General features: G+C 53.6%; 7 protein-coding genes across 7 annotated transcripts; 3 read left to right on the top strand and 4 right to left on the bottom strand.

Annotated features, from left to right (window-relative positions):
- Window positions 1–91: 91 nt before the first annotated feature.
- Window positions 92–2572, bottom strand: E0L32_012135 (uncharacterized protein; the record flags this gene model as incomplete). Its single annotated transcript, XM_031134942.1, has 6 exons — window positions 92–1082; window positions 1366–1934; window positions 1986–2062; window positions 2113–2237; window positions 2302–2448; window positions 2502–2572. The coding sequence occupies 6 exons, from the start codon at window positions 2570–2572 to the stop codon at window positions 92–94; spliced, it is 1980 nt and encodes a 659-aa protein (XP_030999283.1).
- A 1134-nt stretch (window positions 2573–3706) lies between these two features.
- On the bottom strand, window positions 3707–5956 carry E0L32_012134 (uncharacterized protein; the record flags this gene model as incomplete). Its single annotated transcript, XM_031134941.1, has 1 exon — window positions 3707–5956. One exon carries the CDS (start codon window positions 5954–5956, stop codon window positions 3707–3709), a length of 2250 nt encoding a protein of 749 aa, XP_030999282.1.
- A 1284-nt stretch (window positions 5957–7240) lies between these two features.
- On the top strand, window positions 7241–9481 carry E0L32_012133 (uncharacterized protein; the record flags this gene model as incomplete). Its single annotated transcript, XM_031134940.1, has 3 exons — window positions 7241–8259; window positions 8317–8992; window positions 9059–9481. 3 exons carry the CDS (start codon window positions 7241–7243, stop codon window positions 9479–9481), a joined length of 2118 nt encoding a protein of 705 aa, XP_030999281.1.
- A 634-nt stretch (window positions 9482–10115) lies between these two features.
- Window positions 10116–11204, top strand: E0L32_012132 (uncharacterized protein; the record flags this gene model as incomplete). The annotated part of the gene is made up of 1 exon (XM_031134939.1): window positions 10116–11204. The coding sequence occupies one exon, from the start codon at window positions 10116–10118 to the stop codon at window positions 11202–11204; it is 1089 nt and encodes a 362-aa protein (XP_030999280.1).
- Window positions 11205–11749: 545 nt separating this feature from the next.
- On the top strand, window positions 11750–12979 carry E0L32_012131 (uncharacterized protein; the record flags this gene model as incomplete). The annotated part of the gene is made up of 2 exons (XM_031134938.1): window positions 11750–11767; window positions 11957–12979. The coding sequence occupies 2 exons, from the start codon at window positions 11750–11752 to the stop codon at window positions 12977–12979; spliced, it is 1041 nt and encodes a 346-aa protein (XP_030999279.1).
- A 1029-nt stretch (window positions 12980–14008) lies between these two features.
- E0L32_012130 (uncharacterized protein) lies at window positions 14009–15732 on the bottom strand (the record flags this gene model as incomplete). The annotated part of the gene is made up of 2 exons (XM_031134937.1): window positions 14009–15310; window positions 15454–15732. The coding sequence occupies 2 exons, from the start codon at window positions 15730–15732 to the stop codon at window positions 14009–14011; spliced, it is 1581 nt and encodes a 526-aa protein (XP_030999278.1).
- Window positions 15733–20041: 4309 nt separating this feature from the next.
- E0L32_012129 (uncharacterized protein) lies at window positions 20042–21921 on the bottom strand (the record flags this gene model as incomplete). Its single annotated transcript, XM_031134936.1, has 5 exons — window positions 20042–20204; window positions 20270–20436; window positions 20553–20867; window positions 20975–21754; window positions 21844–21921. The coding sequence occupies 5 exons, from the start codon at window positions 21919–21921 to the stop codon at window positions 20042–20044; spliced, it is 1503 nt and encodes a 500-aa protein (XP_030999277.1).
- Between the last annotated feature and the right edge of the window lie 385 nt (window positions 21922–22306).

The following is a 22306-nucleotide window of genomic DNA, read 5'->3' as shown; positions in this document are numbered from 1 at the left end:
GTGGCTCCTATAAGCAATCAGACATGGAAGCACAACTGGCACAGTAAAATACAAATTTATATTAGCGAGTCTGCCTACCAGCTGGCCAAGACTACTGAAATCCAAAATCAAGCAGGTCATGGATACCAGTGACATCTGCAATGAATGTATCAGAGACGGAAGGCGAACCGAGGAAGTCGTCTGGCGGGAAGCTAAAGCCAGTCTCAATCCCTGGCATCCAACCATGTGAAAGGTGCCCATGCATCCAGTCTGCTGAAGGGAGACCACTTCCTGGGAGGACAGAAGTGGCCCTGGAGTGATCAACCTTAGCGGGATCGATACCTACTGCAGCCATTCCTGGCCTCGATAGATCTCCTGTCGGTATTGTGTAATCCCCTGGTGTAGGCGAGTTGCGACTCGCTGTCTGGGGCGGCTCTCTAGATGCAATGAGCCAATTCTCGTATATGCTCAAAGCGTCGTCTTTTCCTGCAAGGTTTTCGTCTTCCACTGGGAGTGCACCGTGGATCCGGTTGTACGCTTCATCAGTCAGCCGCTGAAGGCTACAGATGAAATGAAGGGCAGCACGAGTCCGATCATTCTCCGCAGCCATGAACGACAGTGCGTTAAATGCCGACTTGACGTCGCTCTGATAGCTTTCCCCTCGATGTATTGCACCGTTGAGTAGCACGATTACGGTTGCGGTGCTGCATCCTTGAAAGTCGGTAAAGGACGATCTTGCAAGCATGTCCACGCTCTGAAGGGTTGAGTACAGATCTAGCATAGATCTTGCGGCCTGATGGCAAAGCTTGGGAAAATCTAGAGGATGTTGACATGGGTTGGGAACGGGGCCCGAGCTTGATGTCCTCAGTCTGTGCTCCATCGTGCTCTTCACTAACTCAACCAACGGTTCCCGAGTCAACATGATCCACGCGTGGTGGTAATTGGCGTGTAGATGAACCACAGCTCTGTAGAGTTTCGACTGGTGGTTGATGTGTCGTAGATCCAGGGATCGAGGCAGTGAAGACTTCCATGCCTGCAGTTCACGCACGAGGCGATGGACTTCTTGCATGCTTTCCGAAGTCGGATTCCGGAAAATCATCGGCCTACTCTGTATTAGCTGTCTTGCTATATATTCCGGGATACAGCATCTTACACTTGCTGGGCCACAGCCCGCCATAACCTTGCAAATTTGATATATGCTAGAAATAAATCGAGGCATTTATGTTCTTGGCCTGCATCAAGAACCCAGCATTGCCGTGGGAGTGGCGCTGCCACTAGCTCTTCCCTGAACCCTTCTGGGAGTCCCAGTTTGATAGCCGCGATACTATGCAGTTCAGTCTCGATAATTCACACATGATCAAAGGAAATGATGGAGTTGGTACGTACTCTTCGAGTAGGAACACACTCCAAAACGTGCGATGGCGGACCTCTCGATCAAATTCGGAAATATCCAGCTCGGCGCTGTTCAGGTGTAGGCCAATAGATATGGACATACGCAGGGCTAAGCCTAGATAGAGGTACGAAGTGCCACGAGCGTCGAAGGGAAATGCGTAGATAGAAAGCATTTCCAAGGCCTGGACTGACTCGACTGAAGGACTGGTGATTAAGTGAGATACCAGGGCCTGAGCGGCGCTGTAGAACCCGGAACCTGCCCGCTTCTGCATGCTGGCAGCTTCACCCTGTGTGAGTCGATTGTCGACTAGGTGTGCAAACTGAGTACCTATAGCAAATGACGAGAGTGCCATGCATAGAAAGCTGGCACTGCTATTGGAGGTATGGTCCGGGTCGTCGTAAAACTCCTGTATTCTCCTTCTGAATTGCTTGTGAGGGAAGTAAAAGTAATAGTCGGTTCCATAGTCGATGCAGACTCCGAGCAGGAAATCTGCCACCTGCCTGGGAGGGAAAGCGCGCTTTGTCCTCTCGAGCAGTCCCTCGTCTAAACGTTCCTTCGATTTCTACAACAAGATGTAAGCCTTGATACCGCAATAGTGATTGGTGAAACCGACCTTGGGCGATTTGGATGGCCTTGTCGGCGACGAAGGTCTTCCCAGAAACATGGATTCCCGCACCCTGTCAAGCAGATCTATGATAGTTAGAGCTTACAGTCTATCATTTATGACAGCAGTACCTTACATTGCGAGGACAAGTCTTCAATGACAAGGTCCGGTATTTTCTCAGGGCTAGTAGACGCTGTCTCGACACGTGCTGGTATGTCCATGCTGCTTGATCGGGGCGAAGGTAGTTCTGGCGTCATGGAACTAACATACTGAGCTTGTCTGGTCTCTACATTGAGTGGGAGCCACCACAATGGGGTACACTTACTGTGGAGGCCGAGCACCCTGTCTCCGTTCGGTGTTCTCGAGACTGCAAGCCACTCCACGCCGCGCACAGTTTACACATCCACCCGATGGAGTTGTTGTGGACAACGACTGAAAACATCGAGCCTTGCGCCTTTGACAGTAGGTACACCTGAAGTGACAGGTCAGCTCGTGTGCGATGCTCGGTTATCAGAAGCAACATACGCTCGTCGGGCTCGCCTGAGCTCGTCATCAGCAACCTTCCTACGCTGCACGGTTGCAGACGGCGAGTCCATGTTTGTGACCTAGATGTTCCCACAGAGGCCAAAGATTGGGTAAATCCGCCCTGAGTTCCCTCGAGGTATCGCTTTTATGACGAGAACCAGCCATGTGATTGATAGGCCTTGGGTTCAACAACGCGGGGAAGATCATGAGAATGCAGAGCGAGTGGGGAACGTTCTAGTAGCGTGCAATCGATAAGCTCTGTGGTGTACGATTCCACATCAATGGGGGAATACCAGGCCCTTTTACGCTAGCGTCAGGGGCCGACGGCCTCGGGCTGTCAATGTCCGCAGTGCGTACGGCCAACCACCATGTGATTGTTCTGTACATCTAGTCGTATGGTGTCTGTCCTTACGTACAGCCGATGACCTCCAATGTGCGATTACATCAGTATCGGAGTTTTAACACTGGTAACTCTCTTTTTGTGATCGTATATAGCTTTAGAACTATCAGTTAGTCCGACAGTTTGGTTTGTATATACCAACTATTTACAAAGTGATTTCGTCCTGACGGATTGTCTGGACAAAGGTAGGCTGAACTGTTTTCATCCCCTTTAAAGATTAGTAAGAATGAAAGAAATTGTATATTTACTGAAGGCTGGCTCGAAAAGTTCGTTGAAGCACCACACTCCTTAGTCTAGCGAGTAGATTCGTAGAAGAATAACAAGAGCACTCTTTTTGCGCAGCGTCTCGATCAATTGAATCAATGGGAATTATTCAGAGCTCTGGTCAGAGCTCAATCTTTGCAGTGTGACCATATTGGAACCTCACGGCAACCCGGGCAGGTTTTAGTTGTTAGTGGTGTGTCCGGGCCCTTTTCATACTTCTCTATTATCCCTTTATTACCAATAGGTACTTATCTAACATTACCTATTCTATAGCACTTAACTTATTTATTAAGTTCGCCTTGACTTCATTAAACATTATCTCTCTGCTGCGTATATATAACACCGCATTTTCTGTGTAGCATACTCTATACCTCATCTCTTACGCTGGATATTGAGAACGAGTAGGGGGCTGTACAACTAAGCAACTAACTAAGGAGGTGGGAAGCCCTCTAGAAGAGAATAAATAGGGATAAAGAGTGCTTAATTGATCAACTAGCTAGAAGGCCCTAAGCCCTATCACACTATATGAGTACCTGATGTATCACTCGATGTGGATTCGAGTTTTACACTGTCCCATATCTCCCACATCACATACAAAGTCCTGGATATAGGTCTCGCCGATGAATCTATATCTTCCGTTCGGGACAGGCCGCAAGATGGTAGGCGAATGAAAGCCGTGTAGAATCCAGATCTCATCTCCTTCCAGGACCGAGCAATGACTCATTCCGAACCTTTGAAACTTGGTTGTCACATAGTGGTAATAGTTAGATGCCCGAATAGACTTTCCCAGCCATACATTTGACAGAAAACCTGCGATTTCCAAATTGGTTTGGCCAATGCTCATTTCAGATATTGATGGGATCAACTCTTTCAGTTGTTTATGAAGCCCAAACTTCTCAGCACGAGCAGTGATTAGTGCGATTTCGTTTGAAAAAAGCGCCTCTCTAAAAGAGTCCATCGTGTCATCCGTGGGTGGTGAATCCGAGTCCATGTAGACACTGACAGTATCCCGAGCCCGTTCTAAGTCGGGAAGGAATGGCTCGCACAAAGGCTCTTCCTCTTTCAGGGTAGAACAAATGGCCATCAGACTTTTGTACTCGGCCTCAAATCGTTCTTGACGTGTCGACGGATCGTCCGTACAATCGGGCCAGATGAACGTGGCAAGAAGTTCAATCAAGGTACAGGGGAAGAATAGCCCAAAAACTGTTGGTGGGATACTATCGTCGACAAAATCCCTGATGATGCCTCTCCATAAGCTCTCCACCCGTGTTCTTTCCGGGCTACGACGGATGCGAAGAGCCAGCTGCAGGATAAGGCTTGGCTGAGGTGAGTTGCCCACAGAATGGGCAACTGTATCGCAGCAGAAACCATCAACAACAAGATGTTTGTTGCCGATATATTCAATATTTGGTCTCTCTTCCAAGTCCCAGAAGGTACTCATATCTACCATCAGACCGAGGTGCTTCATTTGAGAGTGGTCATCTAGTTGAGCAGTGTGTTCTGTCTGACTGTAATCTGGGCACCAGGATGGAAGCTGGGGATATTTTCGACCGCCATGATCGTCAACCTGAGATAGGAATGATAGATCGTTCCGTGCCCTACCAATAACTATTGTTGCGTCGACGTAAACACGCTCGACAGGCAAGCTGTAGTCAACATCCATGGATTTTGAGTTTAATCTTAGCTCTTCAGCTATTTCCAGTATGCCGTATATCTTATCTCGGTCATCCATGGCCTCTTGAGTGCGGACAAGATTCGCAATGTACTGGAACTCTGGCTTGACTGCCCCGTCGAGCGTCGTTTGACCTGCTAAGTTCATGCGTGCCTTCCAGATGAGAGACAGGGTTATCGGAGCGTACATAATGCATTTTGTCCTTTGCATGTCGTCGCTTGGGGCAAAACCATTCAACAGACCCCCGTATTGACCAATGAGTATGAACATACGGCCAAGGTCGAGGAGGATCGTGAAGTCGAACACCAGCTGTCCGGATACTGTGAAGACCTCGCGGGCCAGGATGGCCTCCTGGACGATCCATACTCTAGACAGCCATCGACGAGAGAGGAGCTCGGTTAGGGCAAAACGAGACGGCTGGCTCAAGCACCGGAACTTTTCGCGGATCGAGCGCATGGCACCTGTGTCGAATGCCCCTCTTTGAGCTACCAGATCCAATTCTGGAGTCAAAAGTGAAGCAGCTTGAATTGCCTTTTGTGCCGCTACGCCATCTTCTCCAAGCCAGACCAGACAGCTTTCGGCGGTCCGGTAGATCAAGCCCATGAGGCGTACTTGTGCTGCGCGCTCTTGTAGGTCGTCCTGGTCAATACAGAGTGCATCGATCCAAAAGAGCTCTGGGTCTGGCAATGCTGCCAGTTTAGAGCCTTTCAAGCTCTTTTCTAATAGCCATGTCCGATTTTGCTGGAAGTACTGAATCCTGCGTAGGGCATCTCGGAGATTGCGGGTACAGAGAATGATCTTCCCTCCGCAGTTGATTGGGTAGCAGCGTGCTTCTCCCGTGAATATCTGGGCAACCTCGTCTTGCTTAGGCAGGAAAGGCTCCCCCCAGGTGTAAGACAATGCTGTGAATCGAGGGCAGGACGCTAGCTGGTACTCGTGCATCGAGATGCGAATATGGTTATCCAAGCCGAAAACTCGATGCTGCCTAGTTGTTGAGCGGGCTTCAACCCTGACAAGACGAATACTGCCGACAGGTAGCGAGCGGTAATTATAGTATGGCGCTGGTCGTACGGGTTTTGAATCGGTGCGGGCCATGCTCGGGCTGTATGTCGAAGCCATCTTGTGTATATCTTGCGACAATCCTGCAGGTTATTGTGCGCGATGTTTGGGTCGTCAGGACGATGCGTTTGACCTACAAATACTGCGAGGTTGAAACGTTGAGCGAGTTGGTTGATTTGGGCAGCAATTTAGGCTCCAGCTCAGCCTCACAGAGGAAAAGAACCTGCTCAAATTCTGAGCAAGCCTGAATACTGCAGTCAATAGTGGGATAGTGTCACATGACATCCCTCGCTTGTGTCACACCTGAAAGTTCCTCTTAGCAATTTCCTTCCTCGTGCAGATGGGCTGATACGGTCTTAGCCAACCCTGAGCCTGTCTAAGCCGACCCTGAGCCTGCCTGAGCTGGCCGAAGCCTGAGCTCTTACTGATACAATCGAGAGCCATTGGCCAATGGGAGGAAGGGAACTTGAGTTATAGAACCAAGCACATTATATCAGGGACTCTACTTGCTCCTAAAAGTCTAGTGTTCCAAGTATAGGGAACGTTCATTCTGTCCGTGAGGCGTTTTCCTCAGAGGTGTCATTTCTGTTGTACGTAACTCCCAGCTGAAAAGTTGACCCAGAAATAGTCTGAACATATATCCAGAGGCAGATTCTTCCAAGGAACAGGACGGTTGACGCTCTTGGGCGTCCGGGTAAGTCGCCAGCAGTGCGCCATGACGTTCTCACGACTTGTGGCAGTGCACGCTTGTCTGCCAGCCAATAGGAAGCATTTCCACCGGGCCCCAGAGGGGGCCATGATGTCGTGATACCCTTATTCTTCGCTCGGTACTAGATAGATTAAAGCTGGGCCGTTGATCGAACTGCTGACATGAGGAGTTGATGGAGGGTAAGCCCGCAAATGGGGGCTGGGTAAGCCTAGAGTCGCAAGCGACAAGGAGACTGCAACGTTGGGGAAGATAGTAGCTTGGCACCAGCCAATGACTGCCGTGCCACAAGCATGCATCCGCGGGACATATATTACCGGTAGGGCAAAGATGGTCGATGTTTTCTATTTTAGCAGCTATATCACCAGCTGCATAGCACGGTTTCAGAATCAGGCAACTCTATAATGGTTAACGATGTCTGCAGGGGCGGAACGGGAAGTCCTCGGGCGACTTTTCGGGGGCGCGATTATCAATCGGTGGAGTGGTCGATTGCAGACTCACGACGGGGATAAAAGCGCTCAGTTCATCCGGGTCTATCCAGCACGGTATAGAGGCTTCCTGGGTACAGCAAACAATTCTTCTTCACCTGAATCTGTTGATTGTATGCCGTTGACGGCCTTATATCTCGTTCAAACACAATGAGCAATGCTACCAGCCCCTACACCGTGTATACAGGGTTCTGGGTCGACTACTCCCACGGGAGTGTCTTTGGGGCGACCCTGACACTCTCGCGCTCGGATGGCAGTCTGCTCATTGCGTTCCTCGCTTTCTTCGTAGCCCTGGTCGGCACTCGATTGTGGCGGCTTCTGTGCCTCGCTTTGCACTCTGCCTATTCTACCCATCTACCCCGGGATGCTCTCCACCATCAACGGCAGGCATTTCTCCGCAATACTCCTGCGGCAGAGCAAGGCTTGTTCACGCTTCTAGGGATGGGAAAGGCCTGGCGCCAAGCAAAAGCTTCCAGCTTGATGATCCGCCTCTTGCCCCTGTTGCTGCTAGCAGTGGCTTGCACCGTGGGGTTCACCTTAGCGAGCGGATACTCCTCGAGGGTCGCTATTGCGCAAGGGAGCTCAGTCCTTCTCCAAGGCGACAGGTGCGGCTACATGGACTACGTTCCGGACGAGAACGGAACCATTGCCGGGGGCATGGACTTTGACCTCTACGAGCAGGTCTACATCCCCTCCGAGTCCAGAGACCTTTCGTCGGCCGAGAACTACGCACGCCAGTGCTATGGCCTAGACGGGGCGCAGAGCGGAAGCGAAAGTGGCACGCTGAGCTGCAGCATCTTTGTGAAAAGGAGTTTGCCACCAGCTGTAGTAGACGCGAATGCGACTTGCCCCTATGACAAGACCATCTGCGTGGACCCGCACAACAACCTTGTCATTGACACTGGATACCTGGACAGCCATGACGACTTTGGGTTGAATGCCCCAGTGCAGGAGCGATTCCAATATCGTAGGAAGATACAATGTGCACCGCTAGTAACCGAGGGTTACAAGACACAGTTCAATACATCTAGTGAAAGGTCATACACTAGATATCAGTACGGGAAGAATTCGACTTCTCCAGACGATCACAACTACACGGCACAGTTCTCCAATGACGTCTATGTAGACCGAAGCGTGGCCGACAACATCTTTGCTGATTACGTACCGAAGTGAGCATTTTATTTCTCCTATTCCAGTAGCGTCTTTTGCTAACACATTCGCTCCAGTGTGGACATGGCAATCTATATCAACGGGTCCATTGATGTCAATGTTTCGAGCTTTGTGCCAATCGAAGAGCTGACAACAGAAAAAGGCGATGTGTATCTCTTCTTTCTCGGCACGACCGGCATCTTATTTGCTGGCGAGACCAAGGACCCCTGGTACCGCGCCACGCAGTTTTGGGAAACGATGACCCAGGACGGACTGTGGCACGGCAACTTGGATCTTTACAAGCATGACGAGCCTGGTTCACCCCTTGCTTGCACTGAGGCTCATCAGTTCTGCTTCAGTGATCTAGAGGGTACCCCGAACCACTGTACGCCTGAGCTGGGCTGGTACGATATCTCCGAAATGGCTTCGATACCATACCAGCAGGACAGCGACTCAAAGCAAAGGGTGCAGTGGATGGTCAACAGCGTACTCGGAGACTTAACCACCACAGGCAATGCACTTGCAGCTCTGGGTATTCAAATGCTGACTGCTCGCTCGGCGCTGTCGTCTGGGATCCAAGGCCCTATCCCGGACAACCAGTGGCAACTCGATGTACAGCACTGGCATGCCACTTCCATGGCCTATCTGCAGGCGAGATTCATCTACGGCGCGACGGGAGCACGGGACGCGAGGCTCCAGTCGATGATGCATAGTCCTCAGACGGACGTGGAGAAAAAACTCTGCCACAGCCAGGTAAGATACACGAGGACCATACCTTCTTAAATCTGTATCAATACTAACTGGACACTTGCTTGGTAGAAAATTCGCACAACAGAGTACATGTCCTTCAGCGTGTTTGGTCTCTGCGTCATCTTCTTTTTGGGTGGCGTGATCATCCTGCTCTCGATCATCCTCAGTCCCGCCATTCACTTCTTGCTGCGCCGGCGCTGGAAGAAAGAAGGCGACAACAACAGGCTGTACACGCACGTCGAATGGGCGGCGAACGAGGTCTTGCAGTTGCAGCGCCTTGCCCACGAGGCTGTCGGGCGTGGGACCTGGTCGTGCGGGGCTAGTGGTGTTCCGGTCACGGAGGCCGGACAGACGCTCGGCACGCTAGACCTGTCCAATCCTGCTCACCCAAAGCTTCACCCCTGTTTCAAGGACGAGGAGAGTGAGATAGGGAGCGAAGGAGGACAGGAGAAGGAACACATTGAGAAGGTTGAAAGTGTCATGGCCAAGTAAATTTTGCAAAGCTACATGAACCTAGCTAGCTACAGTCGTAAGACAGTTTAGAGGACTCTCGTCTAGAACATAACAAACAAAATGCGGAGGGACAAGCATGCAAGGGGCGATCTCGCATAACATATATTTACCCTATCTCGTGAATGCTGGCATCAAGCCCTAGATACCTCGAGATCAAGGTAACCAAATCGTAGACCTTGACTGCGCAGTTCTAGCCTGTGATACATCACGGTTGCAGGTAACCCTGGCAATAAGGTTGAGATCAGGACTCGGACTTTTGATACCCATACTCATCAGACATTCGTCTCTCATCTGAAGTTTGTCCGTTGACGTCCTTCCTTGAAAAGGCGTTGAAACTGATGTGATTCACAGACTTGAGCTCGTCACTCAAAAGTCCAGTTCATCCAACTGACTCAAGAGCCCTACTGACCTAGGAAGTGCGTGAAGTAGGTAACTTGGAGGTCGGGTTTTGTCATATAAATATCGCCTCAGAAGCACCATTTATCTCTGAGACATTCGTTGACACATCCCTACCGACCGTCTAGCAAGACATTTCTGGCCTTCCCGACCTCGGTAAACAGCAATTTCACACGATACCAATATCTCCATCGTCACCGAACGAATATCCTTCAAGATGGCGTCCGCTGAAGACGAAGGTATTGCGCGACACACCGATGCCGGCCCGACAGACCGAGAAGACCGCCAACCCCTGGGACAGAGCCCAGAGGGATCTCCTTGCACTTCTTTCACCTGCTTCCCGCAGCTTCCAAACGAGGTCCGAATCATTATCTGGAAGTTTTGCATCCCCCGACGGATTATCGACATTGCTTGGCTTGGGTCCGTCAACAACTATGTCGGGATCTTCAGGCGCGAGCAAATAAGTATGGCATACCGCAGCCTACGAGCCCCAGTCATCACCCGTGTCTGTAGCGAGTCTCGCAAGGTCGTTGTCCAGGAAGGAGGCCACATGCATATTATCAACAGAGGGGGCTCTCACTACATTTGGATAAATCCCAAATACGACATGTTCCAAGAAATCCAGCGCTGGACTGGCAATTATCCATACACCAGCCTGTATAGGACCGAGCGAACCAGGCAGCTGCATTCCACCGAGCCAATATCCTGGCTCGCTTGCGAAAAGGATGATACAGGTACACACCAGCTCGACATCGACGCCCTTATGCCACCTGACCAGCAGCCGGGTATGCGAGAGCAGATCTTCGTCCGTATCCTCATCGAATTTGTCCACGGACCATACGCACAGGCCACCAAGACGGGCCTTTTCGGCTTGACGGGCGAAGAGCACAGTATCTTTGTCGACCTCGGAGACACTGCCAAGCTGCAAAGGCTTGTCCAGCTGGAGACTCAGGGGATGCCGAGCGATGAATACCAAGAGCACTGGGACGCCAAACTTCACATGTGGGCCGCCTCTGCCCACATTGCTCTTGACAAGGCTAAAGGAGGCTATCTTTGGTCTCGTGTGCTCAGATACTTAGAGGACAACAACTTGACACGTGCTGAATCGGGAGTTTTCAAGACGCTGAGCGGGAGCGAGAGGATGAAGATACGCAACAGCACGATGTACTGGCAGCTACTCGATACGGAGCATCCATTGATTCAGGTCCTCCGCGAACAAGGTCCACAGTTGCGGCCCGTCATCATGTGGCGTCTCTGCGACGCAACCGCTTGCCCTGCGAGGAGGACCCTGACTTTTACATATTAGAGAAGACTGGCTGGCGGGCGTTCCGGGCTTGAGCTACCTTTTGAAGGTCCTGCTCTGACGTGCGGCGAGGCAGGGCACCTGGAGACGACTGGTTGCATGACAACGTTGATTTTACGATGGAGATGACAAAGGGGGCACACTTGTTCTCAATTTTTGGAAGCATCAGGTTTTGTAGAGTAAGGAGACAGAATGCAGACCCGACATAATTTACAGCTGCCGTGTCTTGACGAGTGATTGTCGCTTCCTCACATTCAGAATCAGAGTCCGTGATAGACTATCTCATTTCCTAGAGACTTGGGCTATCTCAGTACCCAAGTTTGGAAGCCGCGGCCACTGCAAGATGCCGTTCACCCAAGTCATGCTTGTGCCTTCCAATAACGTATAGGTAGCTAAATGTGACGGACCACTTCATTCATCACCGAGTGCGTCTTCTGCACTCAACACCCTTTTCTCACAACTTCAGTACCGGCTTACCATTGCATACCTATGTATCTACCCCTCCTTGATATCACTCACCTCACAACCGACAAGCTCAGACAATCACAATGGCGACGTCCGGGGAGGTCAGCGCGCAGAGGTATTCGCGCCTTCTCAGAAGGGCCAGCAACTTGGCGTTTTCCTGCCGAGGCAAGGAATGGCACGTCCACGAGAGCGTTGTGGTCGCGCACTCGCCCGTCATCCAACGGATGTTGGTAGCCGGGACCGAGGCATGTCGTGTTCTTCTTCTCTGAACTGGCGTTAAGAACTTGCAGGTTCTCCACCGCTCCGCTGACCAGACTGTGCACCAGGAGGCATGGACCCGCGTCATTCGGATGGATAAGTTTGAGCAGGTCGCCGTCGACAAGCTCGTCAGTTATCTCTACGGCGAAGAGTACACTGTTAGGCCTCTGGTTGAAAGCTTGGCGGAGGCGCAAAGCCCGGCTCAGGTTGCTGCAACTACGCATGAGGGTACGGACCCGATGACTCCGTCGGCCTCCACAAGCCGATCGGTTCCCACGCCTTCCACGAGTCCCAATACTCCCGAGACTCCCAAAACTCCCAAGACTCGCTCGACCTCTACGCATACGGCCTCGGAGCCTAGAAAGGGAGGTGAGCAGCCTTCTCGAGCCCAAGGCACCTCCATCGCGTCCGACAAGGCCGCCGAGATGAGTCAACATGCTCAAGATGTGCTCTTGCACATCCGCGTCAATGGCATCGCCGCCCACTTTGGTGTCAGCGGGCTGGTCAATCTAGCAAACACCAAGGTCGACACCATTCTCTGCGACCACACCCGCAACGTGGTCCGTTACCTGGTTGCACTCACCATCATGTCGATACAGGCCACTTATGACCAGGCGCTGATCGACATGCTTGGGCGGGCAATGGCCGTGAATATTGGTCTCGTGGTCAAGACCGGCCAGCTCGACGGCCCCAACGGCTTCGTATCGGGTCTCGGACTGCAGATCTTGAGAGACGTGGTCACCGTCCACGAGGACGACGTCTCAGAGGCGATGGAACTTCTGGAGGCGGAACGCCGCACCTGCCAACAGGAGAGAGAGCGACGCCACACTGAAGCCGTGGAACGCCTATCCCAGATTGAAAGGCTGGAATCAAAGGTCTACGATGCGGAAGCGATCGCTACAAGGCTCGCCGTGGCGGTCGGGCGGCTGAGTCTGACCCCTTCGTGCGGAAGGTGTGGCTTCCCGGGTGTTGTTATCGACGTGAAGAATAATATGAATCTACGTTGTCGCCGATGCTGGAGCTACTGTCAGACTGTGTACGGGACACCGCCATGATTTCCTGTTTCAGGGTGACTAGAAGGATCGGAAGGAAATGTTCTGTCGTGTCAGTCGCGGACACAGCGCTGGTGTTGGGTTGAAACGGGCAAATCTCGTCCCTAGCGAATTGTGTGTTTAGTTTTCTTTTTGAATACATATTAATTAGTGTAGCGAGGATTCGGGAGCTTGATAACTTGAGCCTACGTAATGTTGTTATCTGGGACTGCCGTATTCCTTTCACGCGGTGTATCTCTTCAACTCCTTGTCATAAATGATCAACTCAGTAGTATCCTTGTCTATGCTGAGCGTAGCTTTCGAGCTCCCATTCCGCAACACAGCCAAAATGATGGAGATCCCCCGAACACCGAACTCCAGCGGCAGCCTCATCACCTCGTATTTGCTGCTGCTCCGGCATGCGGATGTGGCCCCGGATATTCTGTCGAAGCAGTTGGGGTAGGTACACAAACGGTGGAGGATACTTGCTTGCTCCGCCCTCCGCCGTCCATCTCCGGCCCAAGCGGGGATGGGGTCATCAGGGAGTAAGGATCCGGATCCAATGGCCTGCACCCGGAGAGGATGCAGTGCAACACTAATTGGACCTTGAAGATTACACAGTAAGCTTACCCACGCAGAAGCAGTGTGCCAAGAAACTCGACTCGCAATGCATGCCGAGACATCGTCACCAAGTATGCCAGGTTATAATCATGACTCCTAGAAGAATATGAAATTATTTCAGACTACTCTTCACTACAAGGCATAGTTTTAGTGATGCAACATGTCGACATCTTAGGTTGATTAAAAAAGAGAGATTTTAAAAACACCGATTTCCAAGGTCCGTAGACAGTGGATGCCCACTCATGGATTCGCCGACACCTCCCCCTCTCATCTCTCAGCTCTCACATCATCACACGTAGACTCCATTCCAATCTTTCATTATGCATGCATGCACAGAAAAGAGGCCTCTGCGATAAACAAAAGACGACACGCGCGCGCGCAATAAGCAATAAAACTCCTCCAAAGACACAACCGAGTCTCGATGGGAGCTTTCTATGCCGCGAGGGCCTTCTCGCGGTGGCCCTCGGGCAGGACGTCCTCGAGGGTCTCGCCCGTGTTCTGCAGGTCGGTCTCGGTGGGGACGGTGTCGCGGATCTTGAGGAAGATGACGGGGGCGGCGCAGACGAGGGCGGCGCCGAGCAGGGCCCAGTTGCTGATGAACTCGGCCTTGAAGGACAGCTTGCGAGCGTCGAGGTTGTTGACGATGGCGGCACCGATGGACTGGACGCCCTTGTAAAAGCCGACAAAGTTGGCTGAGCGACGGCCCGAGTTGGACAGGGAGCCAATGTACCTATTCATTTGGACAATGTCAGAAAACGATGTAGCTTTGCTGGGTGCAGCGGAAGGGAAAACGTACCAGTAGATGGCGGCCTGCCAGGCGGCATCGTAGAAGCCGTAGAACATGTACAGGAACATGGGGCCGACGTAGCCCGGGGTGGTCCAGTCCATGGGGACGAAGCTGTCGAGGGCGATGCTCTCGCGGGTGTACTTCTCCTCAAAGACGTAGCCGCCGCCCCAGATGGCAAAGGTCAGGACGAAGAGGGTGACGTAGAGGACCTTGGCGCGGACGGTGCGGCGGACGCTCTCGAGATCGAGCAGGTAGCCGAAGAGCCAGGCGGCGAGAATCTGCATGGTCCAGTAGAGCAGCGAGTTGAGCGACTTGGTGCGGGTGGCGAAGTAGGAGCCGTTCATGGCGTTGAACTGGTAGACGTAGAACCAGTTGGAGGAGAAGAACATGGGGAAGAGCAGGATGACGAAGGGCTCGAAGCGCAGCGTCTCCCAGAGGCCGTAGAGCTCGGACTGCCAGGTGGGGTTCTTCTTGAGAATGACGCGGGTGCCGTCGGAGCGGACGATGTCCTCGGCGTTGCAGAGGAGCACGGCGAGGATGGCGCCGAAGAACATAAGGCAGATGAAGCCGATGTAGGTGCCGTCGCCGACGGTGACATTGCCCTTGACGCGGATGTTCTGGCCGAGGGGGATGAGAGAGCCGATGACGGCGCCCATGTTGAAAATGGCCCAGAACCAGGCGAAGAAGTGGCCCTTCATGCTTTCGTTGGGGTACGAGACCATGATGGTGCCCTGGGCAGTCCACAGCAGGCCGGCGCACAGGCCGAGGAAGACGCCGGCGAAGATGTTGAAGCCGGCCACGTCCTTGTGGACCGAGACGAGCAGGGAGATGGCGTAAATGCCGTAGCCGATGCCGCCAAAGGCCAGGGTATACTTGACGCCCAGCTTGTTGACGAAGCTGCCACCAAAGAAGCCAAAGACGGCGAACGTGGCGTACAGCGCGGTGTTCTGTGGGGTAGAAAAAGATTTCACGTCAGCCAATATTCGTCTCATCTCACTTCATTTCACAACGGCGGGAATCATCGAGTCGCGCTCGAATCCGGCTCATCTCAATCGAGTCATGAGAGGCAAAAGAAAAGACCAAATCTTACCATGTTGTCAGCGAGAGTGTGGTCGGCCTTGCCACCACCGCCCATGCCGGTCAGGGCGTTGAACATGCCGGGGCACATGAAGCAGACAAAGGCGACCATAATAAGCTGGACCTGGGGCGAGGCGTACCAGACCCGGTGGCCAAAGACGTTGAAGGTGCGGTACTTCCACCCGCTGGGCAGATCGACGACAGTCTCAGTCTCGCGCGCGAAGTTCTCGTCGTGGTGGCCCGAGGAGGCCGGGGCCGCCGACTCGGTAGCGACGGGGTCCTTTGCAGACATGACGGCGACGGAGTGCGTGCTGTGCGCGGCGATGAAGGTTGATTGAAGTGCTCGCGTGGTCGCGCGTGGTTCGCCGATTGAGGTTTATTTTAGTCCCACTGGGAAAGAGGAGCTGAACCAGTCTGGCGGGAAGGGTTAATGGGAGTGGGAAATAAAATAAAATAAAAATGTCGAGACGAGGTAGATCCCGTCCCCTTTTCAAGGTTTGAGATAAATAAAGATACGGGGAGCGGTGGTATTAATCTGACGGACGGGTGCATGCGTGTGTGCAGGCTTCGATCCTTTGCCCACAGGACGGAGTAGGTAACCTTCGGTTTTTTTTTAAATGTCCTGCTCCCTGCACCCCAATTACCCCAATCACCAGATCACGGTCGTCCGGGCGCGCGCGATGCAGGGTAGCAGCCAGCAAAGAGCAAGCAGCAGTGCTGGTTGCTATCGCAAGGTTGCTCCGAGCGTCCAATGGCCTCCTCCAAGGAAAGCAGACACCACCACACAACGGCGAAAACTGGGGAAATTCGAGCTTCTGGGCCTGTCTGCTGTGGCCGCGACACCGGCTGCAGGGATTGGGATTGGAGGAGGAGTGCAGTAAATGGGATGGATTGGAGGGATGGGACAAGATGGGGCAGCCTTCAACGTGAGCACAGGGGTCTTGTCGCAGTCGTGGTGGTACTCATTACTCCATCCATGGATACGTGCAACCAGGGGGACGGGCAGTCGGAGGGACAGGTGGGAACCAGAAGTTCGAGATAGCGAAAAAGATGGGTTAGGGGTGGGGAAGAGATAGTTAGGTAGCCCAGGGCAGGTGTCTTGAGACGGTGCAGTTCAACGATGTGATGGCGGTTTGGGTTTTGTGTGTGGTGATGCACCGAGTCCCGAGGATGCAGGTGACAAGTGCGGTGGGTTTGGGCGGGTTTGGCAGAACAGTGCATGCAGCGAGATTTTGGGGGATTCACGCGACCGACAGGCTCCAACAGCGACTGCCTCTGCTGGTGCTGGCTGGCACTTCTATTTTGACGGGAGTTATGTGACGTTACATGGCGACCAGGTCGAATGCGGGATAGGGGCGCCGCAAGGAAGGCGCGAGACAAGATTGGGAGCGGGAGGCGGCCAATGCGGGGGTGCGAGGCGACTGCCTGTGCGGCGATTGGGGAAAGCTAGGACGGACAGCACTGGACAGGTCTTGCCCTTCTTTTCTTCTCTTGCCCCTTCTGGAGATGGGAAGGGAAGCACATCCGCGATTCTTTCTCGGCCTTGATTGGCTGGACACGGGACCTCTTCGGCCGCGGGAGTGGGCAGATCTGATCACCGGTGGCCCTTGGAGGTGCACTAGCCCTGCCAGACACGAGCCGCAAACAAGCAAAAGAGCGAGCCCAGCACGCCCAGCACGCCCAGCAGCTAGCCAGTACGAGAAGATCTGCCTACCCGCGCGTGAGCATCAGCGACTTTCTTACCTGCGGCACACCACGCGACCTCGCATTTGCAGTGGAGGCAAGACAGGCCAAGCAAGACAAGACATTCACCGCGGGAAGAACCCTAGACAGCAGTACGAGAAAAACGAACAATCCCAAGACATGGGAAGGAGACGGAAACATGCAAAGGAGGCGCGAATCCCGTTTGCCCCCAGCGCCATATCAAGCAATGCGGAGATGCTAAGGACGCGCTAGGAACGTTATCTCTCTCCTCGCGTCTGTCCCTTTGGTGGACATATTAGTGGACTCGTCCCAGCAGTGCCAGCCTATGCCAGCACCTCCCATCATCTGAGCCGCCGATATAACGCCTTTTTTGTCTGTACCCCTCCCCTCCTTTTCCCATCCCATCCGCATTTCCCCCATACTTGGCCTACAAGACAAGACGCACCCGTGAGGCGCATGCCTTGTATCTGTCTTCTATCTGTTGGCATCCAAGCTGTCGCCGCCTGTCTCGATCTTTTATCGTTGCTGGAGAAATGCCATCATCCACAACGCTACCTTAGGTACGGTTGCTAGTGCACCAGCCACTAATCCGTACCTAACTGCTCTCACTGAGGAAAGGTCAGGTTGCGGCCATCCCACGATGTTTTAACAGCCATCGGCACACGCCCACGATCTGATGGCACATCAGGTCTCGGCTCTAGCCCATCTCGGCATGGCAGCCGGGCTCGACTCGGGAGGCTGAGGTGAGATGACGGGTCAAGTCTCCTAGGTACCTCCAAAACGAGGCGCTGTATCACCGGAACGTTACTTAGCTGAACTGCTGTGCGGTGCTGTCTCTCTTCTCTCTCCCCTTTGCCCATCTCCAGCGCGCCACTTGTTTCATCATCACTCGCACGAGCAGTTGCGAATCCTCGTTCTCGCTCCCATTTGTACACCCAGAAATGGTGAGATTTCGGGAATCACAGTAGGCTTCTCCTGTCCCTCGGCACTGTTTCTGCACCCCTGTCACATCACTCTAAATTGGATCTCTCCCGCTTGCTCATGTCACCCTGGTACTAGGGAAATTCGATGCTGCCACAACACAAGTCCCCGGCCCCCAAAAAGGTTCAGCTCGTCCTTCAAATCTCCACGTCCCAGTCCACGAGGTAGCATCCATCGCTACATCACCACCCACGGCCCTGCCATTCTCTATCGCTTCGGCGTTTATGACCCAGGCGCTTGTGTTTGCCATCCGCGCACCGGACGATCAGATCATCCGCGTCTCTCCCTTCTCGCGACATGCAGCATTGATGCACACACTGACATGTCCGGCTCGCCCTCGCAGCCAGCTGTCTGGTTCCCAAGATGCATGTAGGGTTCCACTCGGCTCCCGATCAAGCAAGCCCCGAGAGCCTGGCACATTCAGTCTGGGGTCTGTCAGAATTAACCACCCACACAGACATGTGACTCCTCTTTAATTAATATCACTTCATCAAAAAGACCACATCACATTGATGCGCATTCATCTGCAGGCCCATGCTGTCAGCTCAATTTATGTGAGGCGTATCTTGAGTGAAAGAGGTGCGTAGGCTAGTTAGTAGCTTTGAGCCTATATCGGACTCGTGAATGCGAGAGCATGCTGCGTCCGCTTGGGAGATCGGGATACTGTTCTTCAAGACATACGAACAACATACGATCTCTCGATTCTGGATCGATAGCTTGGACGCTTGCTCTGGGAAGGCTAGAAACAAACCTACGAGAACAAATCAGTGAGGAAATGGGGCGCGCTGGCTGCAGGTACATGGTAGCTTCGCTTCTTTGACAAGGTTGTATCCCATACCACAACCTACCTACTCAAAGTGCAGATAAGAATGCCCCATCTGGACCATGGTGCCGGTTGCATGGCCCCCGCCCGACCACATGGAGGTGTCCATGCCGGTAACCCGGAAGAGCACCCACCCCCTCCCACAGGCTGCGTCTACCTTGCTGACTCCGTACACGGGGGATCAGCTTGGGGACGAGGCACCTAGCCTGGAGAGCACGCGGATGGGGAGGCGACGGGAATGCAGTGAGAGCCTTACTTGCAGAGCCGCAGTCGCAGCTGAAGGGTCTCGACGAATCCTACGGAGCCGTCCTCTCGGGTCTGAAGCCCACCTGTTCCCGCGGGTGTTTGTGCTGGTCCTAGCCACAGGGTCAGACTGTGTGGTCTTTGGAGCCGCATTCTGTGCTCATGCGCATTGTAGCCGCCCATTTCTCATTCGAAATGCCTCGCCGAGTTGGTATCAGACGGGTTTTGGTGCACTACAACGTCTGGAAACGTGGAAACCATCGAGCTCTTCTCTCCTTTCAACAGCTGCATATCTTTGTCGACGTGCCGGTTCTTGTTTAGTACATGCAGGCCCAATCATACTCTGGAACTAACATGTAAGTGGCGCATGACTATGTTGAATCCTGTTCTTTAACCGTCGCATACGAATGATGCCTTCGGCGGGTTAGGATCAGGAGTGTTGATGCGAAGTTACTGTTGGGCCGACTCTAATAAGAACAGAGCTGACTTCCCAGCAGTCAAATAAGAAGGGGGCCAAGCGTGCGGCAACTTTTGTCCCTCTACAGACGCATGCCCACGAACCCTCAGCGCACCCCGTTTCGTGTACTCTCTTCGACTTCCACCGATAATATGAACTGGCGGCGAGTTCCGATTACTTCCCTACGAATCGACAGCACCATATATACCTAGCCTAACCAGCCCCATGTCCAACGCCACGAACAACAAACTCAGTCGAACGTCTTGTCTCAAAACGAGGCCCTGGCCGAACACTATTACGAACCAGTGAAGTTTGAACCATGCCATGATCAACTAGCAGATTCCCTCATGTCCACCATGCACGTCGAGTAGACAGTTACACTGACCGGACCTTTCACGCTTCCTTCCTCGGAGTGAGGTACACATTCAGCGGGCCCTTCTGCCAGAGAATGTACACCCTGCTCTTCTCATCCCAGCCCACGCTGTCGGGAGCGAGCTTCATGTCAAAGTTCCACACCATACGCGCCAGGATGAGCCGCATCTCGGCATAGGCCAGGCTAGCATGGTCCACCGTATTAGCATCCACTGACGCGTCACCGGGGAGCGAGTCGCAAAGACTTACTTCTTGCCGATGCAGTTCCGCGGCCCAACCGAGAAGGGGTTGACGACCTCCCTCTTGTCGTTCGCGAAGCGCGGGTCGCCGAGCCACCGCTCGGGGATGAAGCTGTCGGGCTGGGTGAAGTGCTCCGGGCTGTGATAGTTTGGCCACTGCCAGATCTCCGCGACCGTCTGGATTCGATCAGTGGTGAGAATGGTGTGTACAAAACAGCGAAAGGGGGCGGTTGTTGTAGTTGCCCGTTGCAGACTGAAGATGAAGACGAGGGAAGGGGAGAAGATGAACTTACGCCACCGGGGACAAACTGCCCGAGTATGACGTCCCCGCCGGGAGCGATCTTGCGGGGCCCGCTGGCCGGCACCGGGGGGTACATGCGCAGGGACTCGTCCAGGACGGCGAGCATGTAGTCCAGCTTCTGGACGCTGACCAGGTCGATCTGGTCTTCGGTCTCAAATGCAGACCGGACCTCTCGAGTCAGCTTGGCCATCGCGTCGGGGTTCGCGAGTATGTAGTAAGTGGCGGCCGAGAGCAGGGTGGCAGTCGTCTCGGAGCCGGCAACAATCAATACAGATGCATTGGCGGCGATTTCATCTTCAGAGAGTTGCTGTACAGTTTCCGGAGTCAGCAGCCGATCAGTCGCTCTATGTGCTCGCCCTTCCTTTCCTCTGCGTTCTCATTTATTCAAGTGGCGAGAAGGAGAGCTGGACTCACAAAGTCACCTCGCTTCCTGACCATCGTGTCTATAAAGTCCGGCCGGCTCACCTTGGTGGCCAGCCGCTTCTGCACCTTCTCCCGCGACAGCTGCTTGTGCTGGGCGAACTTGGCCTTGACCTCGCGGGGCACGAACCACATGAGGACGTCGAAGAGCGCCGGGTAGCGCTTCATGCTCGTCGAGAAGGCCATGTCCTTGATGCCCTCGAAGATGAGGGAGACCCAGGGGTGGTAGGTGAAGGTGTCGAGGCAGCCGAACGGCTCGCCGAAGGCGAGGTCCCCGATCACGTCGAATGTCGTGTAGTTGTACCAGTTGACCACGTTGACCGGCCCGCCCCCGCCGGCGGCCTTCTCGCGCAGCTTGTCGAACAGCCTGTCGACGTAGGACCTGATGATGGGCTGCTGGTCGAGCATGCTCTGCGCCGAGAAGCCGTGGGACATGACGCGCCGCATGCGGGCGTGGTCGGCGCGGTTGGCGCCGATGATGTTGTCCAGGTTCATGAACTGGTGGATCGGGTCCTTGCCGTGCTCGTCCTGGTGGTGCTTGCGGTGCCCGCGGATCTCGGTGAACGCGTTGGGGTGGCTGTAGGACAGCGTGTCCGGGGCGACCCGCACGACGGTGCCGTACCGCTGGTGCAGCTGCAGGATCTTCTTGTGCGACTGGCCCGACAGGTACATGCGCGTGTAGGGGACTCTGGTGATGGCCCAGAGCTTGGGGCCGGGGTAGTTGCGCAGCGGGTGGAAGAAGACGTTGTATACTGCTGTGCCGACGCAGTAGAGCTATTCCTCGGACCATGGGTCAGTGACCAAGAGCTAGTCTTCCCCCCGGCCCATACAGCATGAAGGAGGTTTCGAGAGTCTAGACATACCAGCGAAGCCACGAGGAGAGCTGCCACCGTGGCAGAGCCAACGGAGCTGAAGACATTGTAGGTATATAGCGGAGCCATGGTCTCGAATCCTACGTCGACATTCGTTGCAGCATTAAAGGTTCATGAGAGTCATGGGAGAGGTCCTAAAGGAGAAAGGGACAGGACAGCCTCTTAAATATTAAACACATGGCGTAGTATCGTCGGCGTCGGACCTTGCCCAAGCGCCGTGAGTCGGTGGTATGTGCGGTTTATGCAATATCTTGCTGGATGCGGACACTTGACTTGCATTAAAGGCGCACCTGTTACGAGGTACGGAGTAGTGTTGCTGCTGCAGTGGGTACTGATCAGCGATGCGACTCTGTAACAAGTGAAGTGACCGTGCAGACGAGCGGGAATGAGCGGGGATTGCCACGCACCGGTGTTTTAAACGGTCCTTCTTTACAAGTGTAAGGAGGCAAGTCCC

This window comes from Thyridium curvatum (genome assembly GCF_004353045.1).
Source record: "Thyridium curvatum strain D216 chromosome Unknown NODE_138_length_53537_cov_75.874349, whole genome shotgun sequence".
NCBI lineage: Eukaryota > Fungi > Ascomycota > Sordariomycetes > Thyridiales > Thyridiaceae > Thyridium > Thyridium curvatum.
The sequence above is the reverse complement of the archived record's forward strand: the minus strand, read 5'-3'. Positions and strand labels throughout refer to the sequence as shown.